Below are 20,720 nucleotides of genomic sequence, written 5' to 3'. Positions count from 1 at the left end.
CATTCCCTTCCCCAGTGCAGGGTAGCCAACCGGAAACCTTTCTGGTTAACATCCCTGCCTTTCCCCCTCTCTGTGTCTCTCTCTCTCAATCAATGAGTCAATCAGACAATCATGTGAGTCAATCAGACAATCATGTCAATCAATCAATCAATCAATCAATCAATCAATCAATCAATCTGTGATGAAGAAGTGCTCGCGCGGCAGCGGGATTGCTCTCGGCGAGCGCGCGCTTCCTGTTGGTGCCGTTGGAACCAGTGCCTGTCGGTGAACGCCGTTCCGCGCTTTGTGCTTTGTGTCGAGCTGTGCTTTGTGCGTTGTACCCGAAAAGCCCATTACAAGTGGTGGAGGTGGACTCTGATCCCGTCCTGGAGCTGAGAAACGGCACCGTTACCACCCAAATGCCGAGAAACACATCCCCGCCGCCGTCATCGGTTCCGCCAGCACCTGTTATCTGCGCTGGCATGCCTCGGCAGCGAGACCCAGCTGTCTTCAGCGGCACAGGTGACAGTGATGTCGAAGATTGGCTGGCGTCCTACGAGCGGGTAAGCACGCACAACCGCTGGGACGATACCATGAAGCTTAACAACGTTATTTTCTACCTTGCTGACGTCGCCAACCTGTGGTTCCGCAACCATGAAGCAGACATAACCACCTGGTCGGCTTTCAAAACGAGCTTTGCCGAGGTATTTGGCCGTCCTGGCGTGCGCAAGCTCCGCGCTGAGCAGCGCTTGCGTGAGCGGTCGCAGCAGCCAGGTGAGACGTTCACCAGCTACGTGGAAGACGTCGTAGACCTGTGCAAGCGCGTCAATTCTGAGATGACTGAAGCCGATAAGATCCAGCACATTATGAAAGGCATCGACGAGGACGCCTTTCAGATGCTTCTTGCCAGGCAGCCGGACACCGTTGCCTCCGTCATCAGCTTGTGCCAGAGCTACGAGGAGCTGCGCAAGCAACGCGTCCTCGCTCGTCGCCCTTTGCGGCAGGCCGAGGTACTATCTGCGGATGCCATGGTCGCTGGAGAACCCCAGTTCATGCAAGAGGTGAAGCGGTTTATCCGTGAAGAAGTTGCACGTCAACTCGCGCTCGTGCATGCGCCCCCAGCTCCGTCACCAGCACTTCCGCCGGCCTTTCAGCAGACCATGCAGGCACAGGTCGCAGACGCCCTGCAGATCGCGGATGCCGTGCCACCAGTCCCCCAGCAGGCAGTGGCTGCCCCGCTTACCTACGCCGCCGTCCTGTCCCGCCCGGCTCCTCATACCACGGGCAATTTCTCCGACGCCACAGCAGCTCCGCCGCCCTTGGCACCACGACCTGTCCGGCCGTATCGGGTTCCCGCCCCACCATCGTTGCCGCACATGGCGTCGGCCCCCCTCCCCTACGGTCGCCCATGGCGCACTCGGGACAACAGGCCCATTTGTTTTGCCTGTGGCATTGCCGGACATGTCGCTCGCTACTGCCGCAATCACTCTTATTATCCGCCTACTGACGTCATGACGCACTCAGCATACGGACCTCACACGCAGCGGTACCGCATGCAGCCTAGTTCGCCACCATCTGCATTCACCACTGACAACCAGTCCGCAGCGCCGCACCGCTCCCATTCTCCGCGGCGCCGTTCCATCTCTCCGATGCGCCGCCGCGCCAGCCCCAGTGAAGCGGAAAACTAGTGAGCGCAGTTCACGAGGCAAGAGCTGCGCCTTCGGCGAACTTTACAAGGCCTCTGACGTCCCCCGCCAATGTCGTTGATGTAGTAGTAGACGGTGTTGCGACGTGTGCCTTGATAGACACCGGAGCAGCCGTATCAGTTATAGACGCGAAATTTTGCCGCCGCATCAAGAAAGTTTTGACGCCATTCCCTGGTATTTTACTGCGTACTGCTGACTCCCAGCAAATTCAGCCGCTCGCCGCTTGCACTGCACGAGTTGCTATCCAAGACGTCATCTACGCAATTGAGTTTGTGGTACTCTCCTCCTGCTCGCATGACGTCATTCTTGGGTGGGACTTTCTGTCGGACCACTCTGCTGTCGTCGACTGCGCCCGTGCTGAAGTCACACTCTCTGTCCTACCCGACGACTCCACTGCCGAAACCGCTGAGTATCCGGACAAACTTCTCCTTTCCCATGATGTCGAACTTCCTGCTTCCTCGTCCGTTGTAGTCTCCCTGTCCTGTGTCTCTCCAGCCGACCCACCCGACACAGCTGTACTCTTTACTCCCTCGGAATTGTTCGTTCGCCGCAGGAACCTACCGCTTCCCTTCGCTGTCCTCACAATGACTTCTGGCACCGCAACCATGCTCATCAGCAATCATCTGCCCACTCCTTTGACTCTGCTTCGTGGTGAATGCATTGGTTACGTAGCATCGGCTGAACTTCTACAAGTCGTTGACGACGCCCAGGCCGCTCCTACACCGTCGCTCGATGCTCTCACTCCGGCTCCCCTGTCACACCGACCACCCTCTGACGTTCTGTACAGTGCTATCGATGGTGACCTTCATTCGGCGTGCCGTGACCAGCTGTTCGCCATTTTGTGCGAATTTCGTTCGTCTTTTGATGCGTGCCAAACTCCACTCGGCCGTGCTTCCGCTGTCACCCATACCATCGATACTGGCACCCATCCTCCTCTGCGCCAGCGACCATATCGCGTGTCAGCTTCGGAGCGTCGCGTCATCACCGAGGAAGTCGACGACATGCTGGAGCGCGGGATTATACAGCCCTCGAAGAGCCCATGGTCTTCCCCGGTCGTTCTCGTTCGAAAGAAAGACGGCTCTATCCGATTTTGCGTGGATTATCGACGGCTGAACACTGCAACCCGGAAAGACGTTTATCCTCTGCCGCGCATAGATGACGCCCTCGATTGCCTACAAGGAGCAGAATTTTTTTCGTCACTCGATCTGAGATCTGGTTATTGGCAAATACCCATGGCCGACGATGATCGCGCAAAAACAGCATTCGTCACGCCTGATGGGTTATATGAGTTTAACGTCATGCCATTTGGGCTTTGCAATGCCCCTGCTACATTCGAAAGAATGATGGACAATGTCCTGCGGGGCCTACGCTGGAAGACGTGCCTCTGCTACCTTGACGACGTCGTCGTGTTTTCGGCCGACTTTTCGACGCATCTGACTCGCCTGCGCCAAGTGCTCACTTGTCTCACCACCGCAGGGCTGCAATTAAATTTGAAAAAGTGCCATTTCGGAGCTCGCCAACTGACCATCCTCGGTCACGTCGTCTCTAAACACGGCATCCTTCCGGATCCCGCAAAACTTCGTGCGGTCGCCGAATTTCCGAAGCCGTCCACGCCCAAAGAACTGCGGAGTTTCATCGGTCTATGCTCATATTTTCCCGCTTCATCCGGAATTTCGCCACCATCATTTCACCTTTGACGCGACTTGAAGCCCAAAATTCCTTGTCGTCGTGGTGCTCCAAATGTGATGATGCTTTCGCTACAATGCGCCGGCTCCTTACTTCACCACCCATACTTCGCCATTACGACCCGGACGCTCCGACCGAGATCCACACGGATGCTAGTGGCATTGGCATTGGTGCTGTGCTGGCACAACGGAAGCCTGGGTTTCATGAATATGTCATCGCCTATGCCAGCCGCACACTTTCTAAAGCCGAGATCAATTACTCCGTGTCCGAAAAAGAATGTTTGGCCATTTTGTGGGCAATAACCAAATTTCGACCATATCTCTACGGCCGCCCCTTCGACGTAGTCACCGACCACCATGCTTTATGCTGGCTTTCGTCCTTGAAGGATCCATCCGGCCGACTTGGTCGTTGGGCACTGCGACTTCAGGAGTACGACATTCGAGTCATCTACCGTTCCGGACGCAAGCACTCTGACGCCGATGCCCTCTCCCGCTCACCGCTACTTGCCAACGATGCGACAATCTCTAGCATTTACCCCGTGCTCTCTTCGTTACGCCCTCCAAACATGCATCTGGAGCAGCGCAAAGACGCCTGGATAACCTCTCTCGTGCACCTCCTCTCCGGCCGCACTACGTCAGCGCCCTCCCGCTCCCTTCGACGTCAAGCCCGCCATTTCACTTTGCAAGACGGTCTTCTTTATCGCCGGAATTACATGCCAGATGGTCGAAAATGGCTGCTTGTCATACCTCGCCACTTACGTGCTGAAGTCTGCGCATCTTTTCATGCCGAACCCCAGAACGCCCATGCTGGTCTCTTAAAAACATACACGCGCCTTCGGCACCGGTACTACTGGCGCGGCATGTATACCTTTCTACGAAAGTATATTCGCTCATGCCTTGACTGCCAACGCCGCAAGTCACCACCGCAGCGCCTTTCCGGGCCATTGCAGCCTTTACCTTGTCCTGCCCGTCCGTTTGATCGTGTGGGCATCGACCTTTATGGGCCTCTGCCGCCTTCTACTGCTGGTCACCGCTGGATTGTCGTCGCTGTCGACCATCTTACGCGCTATGCCGAGACGTCCGCTCTTTCGACGGCTACAGCCAGAGAAGTCGCTTTCTTCATTCTTCGCAACCTCGTTCTTCGCCACGGTGCTCCCCGCGAGCTTCTCAGCGATCGCGGCCGCGTGTTTTTATCCGACGTTGTTCAGGCGCTTCTACAAGAATGTCGCGTAGTTCACAGAACAAGCACGGCGTACCATCCTCAGACGAACGGGCTGACCGAAAGGTTTAATCGGACGCTCGGTGACATGCTATGTATGTCACTCCCGACCACTCTAACTGGGACCTCGTACTCCCATTTGTGACGTACGCCTACAATACCGCCGTCCAGTCTACTACAGGGTTTTCGCCATTCTTCCTCCTTTATGGACGCGAACCTACCTGCTTGATTGACACCATTCTCCCCTACCATCCTGACGCATCTGACTGCTCGCCTGCTTCTGAAATCGCCAAGTACGCCGAAGAATGCCGCCAACTAGCCCGATCCCTCACGTCTGACGACCAACATCGTCAGAAAGAACGGCGTGATTCTGGTCAACCCTTTGCCCACCTACCCGCCGGCTCCCTTGTTTGGCTCTGGGTCCCTTCTGGTCCTCCTGGCCTGTCGTCCAAGTTCCTCACAAAATATCACGGCCCCTACCGTGTTGTCTGTCAGAGTTCCCCCGTGAACTACGTTGTGGAACCTTTGACACCCTCCTCTGACCACCGCCGCCGTGGCCGTGAAACCGTTCACATCAGCCGCCTCAAGCCCTACCACGAACCCGTGATGTGTACCACGCCGTGAGTCGCCAGGATGGCTCCTCCTTCGCCGGGGGCCATTGTGATGAAGAAGAAGTGCTCGCGCGGCAGCGGGATTGCTCTCGGCGAGCGCGCGCTTCCTGTTGGTGCCGTTGGAACCAGTGCCTGTCGGTGAACGCCGTTCCGCGCTTTGTGCTTTGTGTCGAGCTGTGCTTTGTGCGTTGTACCCGAAAAGCCCATTACAAATCAATCAATCAATCAATCAATCAATCAATCAATCAATCAATCAATCAATCAATCAATCAATCAATCAATCAATCAATCAATCAATCAATCAATCAATCAATCAATCAGACAATCATGTGAGTCAATCAATCAATCAATCAAATCGACTGATCGGTCGGTCGGTCAGCCGGCCGCCCGGCAAATTTTCGCTGGTGTTTTAACGGGCAAATAGCATTGATAATAATTCCTGCCTTGTTCACGCCTCTTAACTCCTTCGGCCTTCCAGCTTCATCGGCTTCTCGTTGGGCAACCTCATCATCCGGGCCGCCCTGACCAAGGCCCAGCTGCAGCCTCTGCTCCGCTCCATGCACACCTTCTTGTCGCTGAGCGGACCGCACGTGGGCACCGTCTTCAACCCCTCCCTCGTGATCAACATGGGCAAGCATCCCCGCTTCCTCCTCCGAATTGTGCGCCGTGTTCACTTTTTAGCTTGCAGTGATGGCTTTCAGTGAGCACTGAATTTCACTGAGATATGGCGTTGTTGTTGGCCTCCAAGCGGATGAAATGCGGAAACGCCTACACTCGCCACGTCATCGATGTCGTTATCATGAATGTGTGACAACAAATGAACATTATTTAAAGGAAGAAAGTGTTAGTTAACTCTTGTTACTTGAATCCACTGGAGAGGAGCAATTTGTAACAGCGATTTGCTTCAGCGAAACAAAAAAATGTCAATGTGGGGTCAGTTGCAGTGTCGCTCAGTCAAATGGTACCTGTACAGAACAGTATAAGAAAAAAAATGTATGAGCAAGACGTTATTTATTTCACGGGGCTTGCAACCTTGGGGAAGCCTACTTCAGGAACTGCGCTCTTTGATGAGAAAGCACAAGCTTGTGGTAAAGAGTATCGAGTGCAGAAAAAAAAACAAGACACAAATTATAAGACGGATGAACGCGCCCGCTAAGATGATGGAAACGTCCGTTTCCGGCCTTGTAAGAATTGGCGCTATACTCTCTGCTGGTATTTTGCCATCCCTTCATAGGCGACGTAAGCTTCGCTTTCCTGATGTCTTCGTGAGCTGCTGATGCGCGCTGTGTTTCTGGTAGATCGACCATGCTTCTCCTGCCGGAAGCAACACTCCATGCTCCCTTACGAATGTCTCTAAGTGCGCTGTGCACTTTGCCAATAAGCGCCATTCGTTTAGTCGAACGCACGTAAGCCACATCGTTCACATTGTTCGTTTATTCACATACCCAGTACCACATTTACAACCTGACTTTATCATCTTCCGCTCTGCATATTACCCAGGCATGTTGTACCTCCAGCGATTCGAATACACCGACTCGCTGAGGCAAATGATGCTCGAAGACAGCCCGGACATCCGCGAGACATACCTCTACCGCCTCAGCAAGGACAAAGGTGCGCCACCACCACCACTACCACCACCATCGTCATCATCATCACCAGCACCACCACTGCCACAATCATAATAATCATCACCATCATCAGCTTTTGGCTACGCCCACTTCAGGGCGAAGTCACCTCCCATGTCTCTCCAGTTGACCCTGTCCTTTGCCAGCTGCGGCCACCGTATCCCCGCAGACTTCTTAATCTCACCCGCCCAGATAACTTTCTGCCGTCCCCTGCTGCGCTTGCCTTCTCTTGTAATCCACTCCGTTACCCTTCAGGGCCAACGGCTGTATTGACTTCGCATAACACGCCCTGTCCAAGCCCATTTCTAAGACAGGAGATGTGATGATAGCAAACACACTGCAGGCGACATTTGCGTCACAAAGATACTCATTCTCGGTTGGTTCCGCCGTTCTCTTGTTTTGTGTACTTTTTAAGGCATACCTTCTGGCTTAGTGAAGCTTTCCTCGTAAACGAGCACGTGAGACAAAATAGGCGACTCGAGTCAATTTAAAGCTTATATTCTGCAGTTTGCAGCCATAGTCTGTGACTGCGTATGTTATTTTTCATGAGTATCGTCAGAAGTTATCGACGTTTGACAGTCTAAAGAACAAAAGTCCTTACAGTTGACTTAAGCGAATATTGCTGGCGATATCATAGTGTTACTGCGGTAAGTGCTATCGAATCGTACTCGTTTAGACCTTTTCACTGAAGCAGCTTTTCTGGGGACACACGTAAATTGCCAAGGAACAAACTCGTCATTTTGTCGGTGGTGGCCCACAGACATATACATTGTTTCATTGTAATACTAATGCCTTTCTTTTGTACAAAAAATTCCAATTTTGATGCTTGGAGATGCATGAATACTTCAACGCTGCATTAAAGTTCCGTTGGCACCGTTTCTGTGTAGGTAAGGCTCATTCAGAGCCTACCGAAAAGACTGCACAACCACAATTTTTGGAAAACTCAGATGTGGCTGCGCACGATCACTTGTTGTTACAAAACATAACGTCATGAGTACTGTCTATTCGAAGTCGTTTGCTATTAACTAAAAGTTGGATAAAGAAATCACTTTGACATTTACTAGCTAGTTTCTGGCAAAGTGAACCTGTGAGTCGTTAAAGGTGGAATCATGTCTAATGTAACGCCGCGTATATCCTGCAGTACTCGTCACGTAACTTTTATCGGCGGCTTCACAAATATTCACGTATGCCGGCACGCAGGCCTGACACATTTCAAGAACATCGTGCTACTGGGCTCGGCAGACGACTACGTCGTGCCTCTGCACTCTGCGCACATCAAGCTCGCCAGACACATTGCCAAGGACATCACGCCTCTAGGTAAACGCAGAGCCATGGCGCACGTATGCCTAATCAACACGTGTGCTAACTTCGGTGCACACTACAATACAACACCACACTGTCCAGACAATACTATTATGGGAAAACGAAAAGAAAATTACAGGGACGCTACTGTCACCTTAAAAGCGAAATGCGACAGGATTAGAAGCAACGTTGCTGCTACATGTTTATGTTTCTTTGTCAGTTCTTTCATAATACACACAATGTTGTCACTGTCATTATATCTGTATTTGCGCACACATAATCATGCCTGAGTGAGTCCATCGAAAACTTGTTCCAACATGCTTGTCAAGTTTTTTCCCGGTTGCGTGCTCCCTCTTTTCTTTTCAGTTTTGACTTTTCGCGCCTTGGTTATGTTGCCTTGTGACGTCATCACCTTCTCGGCCAATCAGCGACTTTCTGAGTAACGCAGCACGCGAAATGGCATGGTGAGCAGTGCCACGGTGGGGCAGGCGGTAATTCAATTCAATTGCCACCTTGCACAGTGAGCAGGTTGCTCACATCCAGACGGGCAGATTTCAACCTGCCACGGCAGACAGGTTGCGATGACGTCATAAGGTCACGTGACTTCTCTCGACCAATCAGCGACTTTTCTGACAGACGCAGGACGCGAAATCGCGTGATGTGAAGCCTAATGCTGCTTCATTGACACTAAATGAAGGCTCTTTCCCATGCGCGCCGTTCTGGCAACCTAGAAGCAAAAGTGGTGAAATCTTTACGGCTGGCCGCTCTTTGCACTCTTTTAGGACAACATGAAGAAAAAAGAATCCTTCGGCAAAGCTCTTTCCCTTCCTTTTGTTTTGCTTAATAAATAGCCACATACTACACACTTATCTTTTAGTGAAGCACCCCGTGACTCTTCCCATTGTTTACAGGCGTAGCGTACCGTGAGATGCTGCGCAACATCCTCGAGCCGATAATGGACAAGTCAGACACGAACCTGATCCGGCTGGAAGTACACGTTCCTTTCCGGGCCTCCCTCATCTCGTCCAACGTGCACGTTGCGCCGCTGGCCTGCGAGATCCTTGTCCAGAAGATCGCCACCGTCGCCTGCGCCAGGCACCTACTCTGAAAGCGTGGCGGGTGGAGGCCATACATGCTGCCCGGTACAGAGACTGTTGTTGACAGCCTTCAAAGAGCGTAGCCTCCGAGATCTACGCGCGAATTTACTTCTTTGGTTGTCCACTAGATGGCAGACGACACGGTGCAGCGGTCGCAGCGGATGCTGACTGCCATGGAGGCTTCTCAGTGTCATAATGAAGAAGTTGTCCACGGTGCCACCTTCTCAGCTGAGCGTGCCCAGGAGTTGCAGTGACGGCTAGACTGACCCATTTTGTAGATTTCGTCGGTTAGTGACGTAATTATACGTACTTTTTAACCAGTTTTTTCCCCTTAAAACACTGCATCTGCAGACAAAGCCGGGAGAAAAATTGTTTCTTTTTTCTATTTATCTCGAAAAGTGTTTCCAGCGTCTGTCTATACGTACATGTGTATATAAGGTAAAGTTAAGTATTGCGCTATCACCATTTGCTCCGAACCAGCGTTCCTTGTATATGGGCTGATCATAGCATGCTATTTTCTTTTTTATATTGCAACAATGCGATTTGAGAAATAAATATGTTAAAATGCTTGTCCGATGCCCATCGCAACGGAACGATGCGCCTCTAGGTGCTTGACACCTGCTGTAATTTGGCTTCAACAGAAGTGCAAGACAAGGACAGGACAGGGTTAACTGGAGAGGCATCGCAGGCGCCTTTGCACTGCCACGGCCGCTCAATGGAGAGCGCACTGGGTGCGGCCCGTCGCGTCGCCCGAAAGAGCCGTATCGCGCCTAGTTCTCATCGCCACCGCTGCGGCGCCACCGCTCCGGGACGAGTCCGGGCGGAGAGCTGCGCGCAGCGGCCGAGGCAGTGCTTTCGTTTAGGCGTCCGCGCGGTAGGCGCTTTATAATTTTAGCATTTACAAGCTGCGTTTCACAGATTATGGCGGTGCCACGTGCAAGTTTGCTATTGATAGCGTGATAGCGGCATGTCACCATCACTGCGCTTTTCCAAATCGCCCGTGCGTTTACAGCGAGAATCGAGGCAGAAGTGCGTTTCGCCGAGCGGTCACCCATTCGGTGACAGGCGTTTCAACCACTGTAATAACTTATTACATATTATAATCTTGAACTCGGGACAAGGTTTCGGGCCACTTATTCAACATGCACTTTTAGTAAACTTACGTTTGAGGTCGTAACATTCAGCATTATAGTTCAGCCTGTTGCTCCGTTTTCGCTGGAAATAGTTTCAAGTGGGTACCACCCCGTACGAGGGTCATCCCAAAATTAAGCACTGCAGTTTTTTTATAAATCGAAATACATTTTTATTTTAAGCAAATTACAAATCACTTAAAAGGGACACACACCGACGCGGTGGCTCAGCAGTTACGGCGCTCGGCTGCTGACCCGAAAGACGCGGGTTCGATACCGGCCGCGGCGGCTGAATTTCGATGAAGGCGAAATTCTAGAGGCCCGTGTGCTGTGCGATGTCAGTGCGCGTTAAAGAACCCCAGGTGAATTTTCCGGAGCCCTTCACTACGGCGTCCCTCATAGCCTCAGTCGCTTTGGGACTTTAAATATCCGTAAACCAAACCTTAAAAGGGACACCATTATTCTACTTTTCCACATAATCGCCGTTGGAGTCTGCATTTTTACAGATGCTGCGGCAGTTTTTGTATGCCCATGTCATACCAGCTCGCCGCTATGCCGTTGAGGAAGCGTTTGACCGCATCTTTCACTTCGTCATCATCAGTGAAGCGCCTTCCAGCGGGGTGTTCTTTTAGCGTTGGAAAGAAGTGGTAGTCAATTAGTGCCAAGTCCGGACTGTAGGGTGAGTGGCTGATGACGTCCTATACAAACTGTTCTAGGAGAGCGATGGTTTGACAGGCAACGTGGGGGCGAGCGTTGTTCCTCTTCTGCGATTTTGAATCGCCCCTCTGAGTTTTTTAAGGGTCTCACAATATCTATCCGCGTTTACTGTGGTGCCAGGAGCCAAGAGGTCTACCAACAATACCCATTTTCGATCCCAAAACACAGTTGCCATGACTTTGCCGGCAGACTGTGTTCGCTTGAATTTTCGCGGCTAGGGCGAAGATGAGTGCCGCCACTCACGTGATTCTTGTTTGGTCTCAGGCGTGAAGTGGAATGTCTAGGTTTCATCACCCGTAACAATAGAATGCAAATATCTCCGTTTCATCTCCAGAACGCGGAAGAAATTCGCAGGAGTCAACGCATTGCTGTTGATGGTCGTCTGTGAGCATTCGCGCAACCTGTCTTGCGCACACCTTCCGATATTTCAACTTTGCTGTTAAACTGCTATAAATAGTGCTTCTAGAAACGCCAGGAACCAAAATGCAGAGTTCGTCGAGTATGATCCTCCGTTATTGCTGCATCATTTCTTCGACCTTCGCGACTGTTTCATCAAAAATTGACGGCCTCCCGCTTCTTTCTTCGTCGTAAATTTAAGTGCGACCAGCTGCGAACTTCCTACACCACTTGGGGAAGTTTTTAACATCCATGAAAGACTCTCCGTACACTTCCGTCAACTGGCGATAATTTTCGATTGGTTGAACGCCATTTGCGTGAACTTCGCTCCTGGCGGTAGTGACAAACGGGAGCTCCATTTCAAATGGTTGCCGGGCCAAGACTGACAGTCCCTTTCGCGCTGAGTCATGGCTTGTTTGGAAGACGGGGAACAATGAACACAGCAGTATAGCGAGCAGCCACGCATATAGTTTCCCGGCGGCCGCAGCCCTTTGGAGACCTCACTTTTAAGATTACCCTCGTAAATATACTGCTGTCACAAACAGTTGCAAAAGAAACAATTAAAGACAGCCAGTTCAACCAGACGTTAGCAGGCTCAGCCAATGTTTTTCGTTTTATTTTGAAGCCACGTGATGCACCGAAGGAATTCAAGCCTATTTTACAAGCGAAGAACTTTCCTCGAAAGCGGTTTATGAGCAAGTGTGATTTTTTCCACCGTAAGACTGATGTTTTCTACCAAATCGGTCAGCAGTGGTCGCATAAGTTTGGTTAAAAAGGCTTTGCAGAGGTCCTCGGTGTGACTGCGGTCTTCTCTCTCTCAAATCAACTCCGGACATTGCTTCTGCGGGAACTCATGGTAACCGATCTTCGGATCTTTTCTTGCGTTTGCGGTGCACAGCGGCACGCAGCAGTTGCGTGGCATGGTGTCGCATGCGCTTAGGACGCTGTTGACACAGGCACCGATGAAAAGCACGCAGAACTAGCAGAACCACGCGGTCATGCAGAGTAGTTACAGCGAAAACACGCGCCAGCACAGCCAGCGCACTCCTTCCGCGTCGGCGGCTTGTCACGGAGTGGTGGCGCCCCCGCGGAGAATAGCGGCGGAAACTTCAACTTCTCCCAATACGCGCTTCCCCAGCCATTGAGGCGCGACGCGGCGGGCCGCACCAAGTGCGCCCCCATTGAGCGGCCGTGGCACTGCAGTGGGCGCAGTCAGGCTGATGATGATGACATAAGTCTGCACTTCAGAAAAGAACTAAGGAAGTTGACGTTATACTTATGGACGCAGATGAATCATACCCGAAGTGCAAGTTAAAAGGAGACAGGCTTCGTAAGGTTAAGCGCTACTCTGCTTTTGCGCGTGGTACTCCGGAGGAGTGCGCATGATATCGTTGGCTACGCACAACATACCCTTTGCACTGCGGATAAAGGTCTATGTGCTCTTTACATTTAAAATGGAGCATGTGATCTTTCTGTATTGTTACGGCCAAAAAGACGAAGGTGGAGGTCGCCGCGGGAAATGCGATTAACTCGTCAGGTCTGGGGTGTGTTCGGGGCTGGGAGGGGTCAGGCTCTCTTTCATGCCGGTTAATAGTGGGAGGGGTAGGGTTCTCCAGTTGCCGATCAGGGTGCTGGTATTAGCGATAAAAGCTCTAGGTGTAACGTTGTGATAGGTTGGGAGAGCTTGCAGAAGCGACGGTCAATGACTGCCAAGGTAAGGGGTTCGTGGGAACCCATCTGAGCAAAGGCTCGAAAGATGACTGGTGGTCCCTAAAGGGAGTTTATTTATTCATGTTGCCTCACAGACTCCTGGACCGGAGCATTGTGTTAGGGTGGATTACATAATGAGTGGCAGTGACAGCAGCGTGAGTTTAATTATACAACGCTTATTGACTGTCAGTACTGGTTATAGAAAGTCACAACATCATAATACAATAGGTATTGACGCTTTAGTTACTAGACACATTAGGCTATTATTTCTGCTCTAAAAGTGTTTGGACCACGAATGTTAGTGATTTTTTCCGGAAGACCATTCTAGCGAACGATAGCCTGCGGCAAGGCGGATGGATTAACTGCGACAGTTCGACCTGAAAGGCGTCGTAAGCTTTGAAGGTTGTTTAAATGGCGTGAGGTTCCGTAAAGGGGTTTTTAAACACCTTCCGAGGAGAGCACATCAACTCACTCAATCACAGCATTGTGTTGTCATGAAAACCTGAGCCAAATAATACCCTTCTACACGCAGCAGAGAACCCACAATCATGCGCGAAAGTTGGCTAGCCCTTCCCGCCGACTTTTTCATGCTCGCACCCTCCTCCATCGCTCGCACCTGCGTATACAAGTAGAGAGGTGGCTATTGGTTAGATTCTTTCAGGCGTCACGTAGCTACCATAGCCAGGGCCAATTAGCCGCGTAGCTCCGGCGTTTCAGGAAGCTCCGCCCCCGGAGGTGGGGTCGGCGGAGGAGCGCCGATCTTCCAGCGAGCAAAAAGTGTCGAGAGGAGAGGGAAAGGTGCGAAGACGCTGAAATTCAAATTTTGACTACGGATAACTCAGCTTCTACAAAGTGCATTAAAAAAATTCTTGCTGGACAATATTGGTGAAGCGGCGTGCTTTAAGATCACAGGCATACCGTGACTTTATTAGAGCCCCTGTTATTAGAGGGCTGGTTGAATGATTTGCACTGTAGAGCCGCCGCGGTGGCTCGGTGGTTATGGTGCTCGGCTGCTGACCCGAAAGACGCGGGTTCGATCCCGGCCGCGGCGGTTGAATTTCTTTGGAGGAGAAATTCTATAGGCCCGTGTACTGTGCGATGTCAGTGCACGTTAAAGAACTCCAGGGGGTCGAAATTTCCGGAGCCCTTCACTACGGCGTCCCTCATGGCCTGAGTCGCTTTGGGACGTTAAACCCCATAACCCAACCAACCATTTGCACTGTTGACTATCTCATGAAATGGGCAGATTAGGACGATTATTCGCCTTGATTGGAACATAGGACGGTTCGTTACTGAGAATGACAATTGGAGTTTCTGGAGATGAAACGCACAGCACGATTTCCTATCAATTTTTGGGCACGAAATTACGCAAAGAAACCTCCAAGGCATGATAGCATTAATCGCACATCGCAGTCGTTTACGGCGTCCCAACTAACTGCCCATTTTCAAGGCAGGAGGACAGCTGTGACAGAATCGCGACGTTCTTAGCTCGGGGCAGGCAATTTGTCCTGCATTTCTTGGTTTATTATTTTCGTCCGAATACTATGCAGTTGTGTCGCTGCAAGAGGAAGCACACCACGGGTATCTTCGGCGCCTTTTGGAAGCGGCCGCAGCTTTGGGCTACGGTGTCTGGTACTGCGACACCGTGTCCTTGATTGCGTGGAGTCGCTCGAATACCATGCCGCACACACCGTCCGGGTCGTCCATCTCGACGTGGTATACCGCCAAGCCGAATGTGTGCCTGGGGACCAGTAGATCCATCCTTCGGCGGGCCTGCGTTCGAACGATGCAAAGAAGTAACGATGGCCCATGAATTCGCAGCGCACACGAAAGGATTCATCATTATCAGCCTGACTACGCCCACCCTGTCCTTCGCCAGCTGCGGCCACCGTGTCCCCGCAAACTTCTTGATCTCATCCGCCCACCTTACTTTCTGCGGCCCCCGGCTACGCTTTCCTTCTCTTGGAGTTCAATGCTAAGCTAACCCGAAGCTTGTTCAAGACTACGTTAAATGCGTGGCAGAACGCGTGAAGGTGCCGGAATTCACTCGACTCCGTTTACTGCGGTCCGAGTGAAGAGGACCTGGTTACTTGTGCCCGTCAGTAACACTCGGCTTAGACGTCCCGCCTGACAGTAAAAAGGCGTAGGCGTTTATTTAGAGTGATAGTTATGGGAGGCACAGTTTGCGGTAAGCCGCCTTTTTCACACGATTGTTTCGCAGTTACTTGTGTTGTTACTACCAGTTCGTGACCAAAAATACCACAGAAAATTTTTTGTGACGACAGAAAACTTTCTTGTGCTTGGCGCATGATGGCCTCAGTTGCCTATGTGCCATAAAACCCAACACAACACAACACAACACAGAAAACTTTATGCTGTGTTTTTTCAACAGTGCGTACTTCTCGAATACTGCGTAGATCTCTTGTAATAAGAAGGAACTGGCAGCTTTTTAGCTGAAATAATATTCTTGGTCGGGCAGCTGCATTCGATGACCTTGTGGCCCGGGCAGCCTAAAATAAATCGCTACAGAATAATACTTGAGTCTCACAAACTCGATCCTCTGGAACCGCCTGGAACCATAAACGTTCAAGCTGAACAACGATAGGCTCATTCATCTGTCCAGTGCTGTCCTTGGGCAAGAGGTGAATGTTAGAGTTTGAGTTGGAAGATATGCAGTTACGCTAACAGTTATCTCCTCCCACGCAGCACACGTAATCGGCCCAATATTGCAAATGGATGGTTTCACATTGGTCCTTTGTAGGACCGGCTTTTTCACAATGTTTCCGATATTGGGCTGATTACCTATACTGCTGGGGCTGCCACTATTTTTTTTAGAAATAGAGACAGGATCACTCTTTAATACGTCCTACCTGCTTTCTTTCGGTTGCTCTGCCTCATCGCCCCTCTAGGTTGTGAAAAAAATACAAGTGGTTCAACTCTGCTGAACCGAGTTTTCACGTAGCGAAAGCAGAGCGCAGAGCTCCGGTTTATATGCCCCATACCCTGACGTCACAACTGTAAATGGAATCATGTGACACCACGCGATTAGCACGTGGCTTCTTACCGCCCTCTACCGACAACTTGTAAGTTGAAAAGTCAAGGTCAAATGTTAAGTGGTGCAGCATCGAGGTGAACCACACATGGTAAGGCAGATGAGCAACCATTACTTATCTCAAGGTCGTTTCAAGGTCATTCGGAGGCTCATGGAGAAAAGTGTGTCGTTTGTCGAAGTTGAAGGTCAAAGGCGGTCCATCAAGTGGACCACACACGATTCGGTATACATGCATAGCAACACTGTCCATGACTTATCTCAAGGTCGTTTGAAGGTCATTCGGAGGATCATGGCGAAATGGGTGTCGTTTGTGAAAGTTCAAGGTCAAAGTTCAAAGACAAAGGTGATCCACTAGGTGGTCCACACATGGTTAGGTATATGCGCATAACAACACTAGCCGTTACTTGATCTCAAGGTCGTTTCAAGGTCATTCGGAGGCTCACTGCGAAGTGGGTCGCAGCTATAGTAGAGTAGCTTTCGCTACAAAAAAAAAGGGCGAATCCTTGAAGCCACGTTAGCGTTCTTCAGACTAAATCATTAAGTCTTGTCTCGCGCACCCTGCGTCTTCTCCCTCGTCAAGAAGCGCCGCCATTCAATGTCGCTAAATAACGGGGACGAGATGTACCGTGCAAGGCTGACGCAACCTGCCTGCGTCCAGCTAGAGAAATGGAAGGCGGGTCTTGAAGGAATGGTTTTCTGCCCTTGCCACCTACCTTTTCTTTCATCTGTGCAGTGGTTTCGTACATCACCACTGTCCGATCGGCCCACACTTCCATAGTAGTAGAGTTAAATTTCTTGTCACGGGGGTAAGTTTCGTAAACACACTTGCCCGCAGCACTGCAGTTGCACGCCTGGATCAAAGAAAGGAGCAAGCAATGGCGAGAGAAAAAAATTGGAAGACACACTTAAGTTACGTGTGGGAATGCGAAACCATTACTGCACCTGGATGCATTGTTTACGCGTAATGTTTGTGCATTGAAGTTCTCTTCTAAGAGTTAAGGAAAGCCACAGCGTGGTACAACGTTCCGAGTAGTGTCCATGCATGTATGACGCCATTCGGAACACTGTAGGTTGCATCAATATTTTGATATGTAAGCCTGAGAAAGCATACACTTGTAGGTGCATATATCGTCGGTTCGAATCCCTGTCGCAAGCTAGCCTCCGGCTTGACTAGCACATGTAAGTTACATGCAACTAGTCATCGTATGACGCCCCCTGAACTCTGTAAGACAAACGGTTGCGTCACAGTTTAGGTACGAATGTCGCGATAACTGGCGCCACATAGAGGTCGACCAGTGGCAAGTATATATAGACGAAAGAAGCGCACGTTGCATATGCTAAAAAAAGTAAAAAGAAAACCAAATACAGGTGTCGCCAACTACGGCTGTTTTCGAAAGCAGACTACAATGGGCCGAGGCTGTTGTTAGTGTGCGGATCTCCGAGGCAAGTATACACCGCCATTTATTTCCAAACTGTGATCAAGTAGCCCGTGGAGAAAGGAAAGCTCAGGAAAGATTCGAGCTGCGAGCCATAAAGTGTGCCCGAAGTCACGCGCTTTCGCAGACTACTGGGAGTCTTTGGCCGACAGCGCAGTCAATAGAAACGTTCGGTGCAGCGTCGTCGCCTGCTGCATTGTCTGCTACAGATGCGCAAGCTTGCTGAGACAGCGGCCAATGAGAGAGAGAGAGGGGGGGGGGGGGGGCAGAGAGCGCGTTCACTTCTGGCTTAAAAAAAAAAAATGTGACGTAACGGCCTCTCCTGAATTCTTTCCTTCCTCCGTAAGGGAGCCGCCCTTCAGACGTCGGACTCCAAATTTGCGTCACGTAAGTTGCGAGCAGCCTTCAAGGTTTATTGGATGCACTGGACTGGGTTTTAGGAGGGTTTCGCCGCTCTCGCCTGGATGGTGGTCCTTATTCCGGGACACCAGTGGCGGTAGCCGCTGCCCGCTCTCTTTGAACCAGAGCCCTTTGGGACTCCAGGTCCGAGCACTCGGACAGGGTCGCCTCCCAGCCATCTCTCATTGGCTGATTTATTCTCTAGCTGTATTCCTGGATTTTTTTTTGTGGTAGGCCCATACCATAGATATGCACCAGCCCACGCGTCATAGAACTTACAGTACCCTGAAAAAGTCGGGTCTACGTGTTCTAGAATCGCGGGGCTTAGAAATGAACCTGTTTGTAGCCTTCTGAGATGCCGTTCCTCAGTTCTATCCAGGCCCTTGGCTGGCTATGGGAACGTCTGCCTACTGAGGCGCAGATATGCTGTGATGTCCGCGTAAGTCTTAAGCGGATTCGATACAGCTAGAAGTCCCGACAGAGTCTGGGAATTCAGTAGAACTCTGGGGGAGAGACGCTCGGCCGGCTATGGGCGGAGCCTCGTTCCCTTTTATTCCCTGGTGTCCGGGCATCCCTACCAATCGTTTTAAAGCGAAAGCCTTTAATGCCTCATACTGTCGTTAGCAGACGCGTCGGCAGCCGTGTCGACAGACGCGTCGGCAGGAGTGTCGACAGACGCGTCGGCAGCCGTGTCAACAGACGCGTCGGCAGATTCTTCCGCCTTTCGGCGTCACTGCTTAAAAGGCTCAAGGTTACAGCATGAATAAAGGCGCATCTAGTGAATGCATGGGCTACATAAATAAAATAAAACGTGTAAAGCCAGGAAAAGGAAAATAAAAAATAAAAATAAGAAAATAAACAAGATAAAAATAAGATGTGAAAATAAAAATAAAAAACAATAAAGTTAAGAAAACGAGCACAAAATAAATAGAAAACAAATTATGAAAAATAAAAAATAAATAAAACCAAACAGTGGCCAGGAAGGAAGGAAGGGAAAACTTTATTTACACTAACGGTTTTTCCTGCGGTTTGGGGGCATCTTCAGAGACGTCTTGGTTCTACCCCCAGGAGCCTTCTCTGTCGAAGTCGTCCGCCTCTAATCAGTGGTCGGTTGCCCTCAGTCCAGGGCTCCGCTGGCCACTGCCGCCCGTTGAGCTCGCTGTACCAGACCTTGTTGGTCTTCAAAGTGGCCAGGAAACGCTTTTTTCGCCTTGCAGCACTTTAGAGAGCCAAAGTGCCCCTAAATTTTAAGGCGGAAGCCTTTAGTGTCTCATCGTTGTAAGCAGCAGTTGTCGACAGAAAATGTCACGCTTTTCAATTGGTGGAAACGGTCGTGACGTCACAGTGCGCGAATTTCAAACGGGGCCAATTGTACTTTCGCTAGTAACCATGCAACCAATTGAAGGGATCGTATAGTGATGCTCCAAGTGGGACTGAGCTTAGTTAATTGCTTAATTACCAAATTAGCCTAATTAGCTTCACTAGTCAGGCCATATAAATAAATAAAACCGATTAAGAAATCGGTCGAGCTCAGGATTCGAACCCCAGTCTTTGGCGTGAGAGACGAGCATGCTATCCACTCCGCCATGCCAGCCCGATGGTTTGGAATGAACAAAGGCGCGTCTAGTGAATACGGTGTCTTCACTGACTCTCATCCTCCTCCATTCCCTTCCGGCGAGGTTTAGGTGTCCACCGACAAATGAGAAACAGATACATTTCCTTTCCTCAAAAACCAATTTACCGACGAGCGAGGCGTAGAACCGAATGGGCGATGGCGCTCTATGGACTCCCTGGCAGCGTTGCAAGACGCTGTCGCGTTCCACTCTTAGCGGCGAAGCTTAACATCTTAACCACACATCAGTGACCACACTTTACGTCAAAAAAGTGCCCCCCTCATTTTGTGAGACAGTTACTGCGTAATTTCCTTTCCTCAAATACAATTTTCATTTTCTTCATTACGGCTCCTCTTTATCTCTCTTCTTTCACTCCCACTTCCTCCCTTCCTCTACGGTGCGGTTCAGGTGTCCACCGAGATGACAGAGAATTACTGCGCCATTTCCTTTCCTCAAAAAGCGTTGTGTTCAAAGGGCGAAGGCATCGCGCCGAACGGGTGGTGGCGTTCCGTGGCAGCGCTACAACTCGCTGCCGCGTTCCACTCCTAAAGGCGAAGCTTAAGCGTCATTAATTAGCAGTTAATTAGTATTCAGGCATTAATCAGTAATTAACCGTTAATTAGTGATTTGTCATCACTTAGTAATTAGTACTCAATTATATGTGACGCCACCAGTGCCACACAAACAGCGAAGGTGGTGCGGAAAACGCTCCCGCCTCTACCCACTTTAGACAGTCAAAGTGCCCCCTGAATTATTTGTTCTCTGGATTGAGCTGTGTTCGCGTTTGCTAAAATTTTGCTGGCAAGCGGCGTTATTCTTCCCCTTGTATAATTTCGACAGGCGTGTTGAGAATCAGAAATTATGTGCGTGGCGTCGGAGTGAGTGGCTGCAAGCGCTATCGCCACTTTCTGGGCTAACGCAACTTTACTAGTTTTCACATGGGGAAAAAATTATTGCACCCACAATATTTCCATGTCCTTCAATAACTGGGTGGAAGCTGCCATCATACACGGTACCATTGAACCTTTTTGTATTCGGCGCAA

General features: G+C 50.6%; 3 protein-coding genes across 3 annotated transcripts in view; 2 read left to right on the top strand and 1 right to left on the bottom strand.

Annotated features, from left to right (window-relative positions):
• The first annotated feature begins 219 nt into the window (after nucleotides 1–219).
• Nucleotides 220–2,183, top strand: LOC149366532 (uncharacterized). Its single transcript, XM_089551259.1, has one exon. It carries the CDS (start codon nucleotides 399–401, stop codon nucleotides 1,665–1,667), a length of 1,269 nt encoding a protein of 422 aa, XP_089407385.1. The 5' UTR covers nucleotides 220–398; the 3' UTR covers nucleotides 1,668–2,183.
• Nucleotides 2,184–6,702: 4,519 nt separating this feature from the next.
• Nucleotides 6,703–9,235, top strand: LOC149366531 (protein FAM135A-like). The gene is made up of 3 exons (XM_089562176.1): nucleotides 6,703–6,811; nucleotides 8,026–8,142; nucleotides 9,039–9,235. Exons 1-3 carry the CDS (start codon nucleotides 6,703–6,705, stop codon nucleotides 9,233–9,235), a joined length of 423 nt encoding a protein of 140 aa, XP_089418302.1.
• Nucleotides 9,236–14,702: 5,467 nt separating this feature from the next.
• The window catches only part of LOC149366530 (uncharacterized), a 52,144-nt gene continuing 46,126 nt past the window's right edge, over nucleotides 14,703–20,720 (bottom strand). Inside the window, exons 8-9 of the mRNA XM_089571233.1 lie at nucleotides 16,943–17,080; nucleotides 14,703–14,950 (exon numbers count right to left, since the gene is read on the bottom strand). Coding sequence (XP_089427359.1) covers nucleotides 14,798–14,950; nucleotides 16,943–17,080 — 291 coding nt within the window. The 3' untranslated portion in view covers nucleotides 14,703–14,797. The remainder of the gene's footprint in view (nucleotides 14,951–16,942; nucleotides 17,081–20,720) is intronic.

The sequence above is a fragment of the Amblyomma mixtum genome, chromosome 1, assembly GCF_055824585.1.
Source record: "Amblyomma mixtum isolate Tamu chromosome 1, ASM5582458v1, whole genome shotgun sequence".
In the NCBI taxonomy this organism is placed as follows: Eukaryota; Metazoa; Arthropoda; class Arachnida; order Ixodida; family Ixodidae; genus Amblyomma; species Amblyomma mixtum.
The sequence above is the reverse complement of the archived record's forward strand: the minus strand, read 5'-3'. Positions and strand labels throughout refer to the sequence as shown.

What these genes read in the sequence shown, in the direction of transcription:
- LOC149366531 (XM_089562176.1), top strand. Translation starts at nt 6,703, where the DNA reads ATGTTGTACCTCCAGCGATTCGAATACACCGACTCGCTGAGGCAAATG. An exon ending in CCGCCTCAGCAAGGACAAAG is followed by an intron (nt 6,812 to 8,025) that starts GTGCGCCACCAC and finishes GCCGGCACGCAG; the next exon opens with GCCTGACACATTTCAAGAAC. An exon ending in CAAGGACATCACGCCTCTAG is followed by an intron (nt 8,143 to 9,038) that starts GTAAACGCAGAG and finishes CATTGTTTACAG; the next exon opens with GCGTAGCGTACCGTGAGATG.
- LOC149366532 (XM_089551259.1), top strand. Translation starts at nt 399, where the DNA reads ATGCCGAGAAACACATCCCCGCCGCCGTCATCGGTTCCGCCAGCACCT.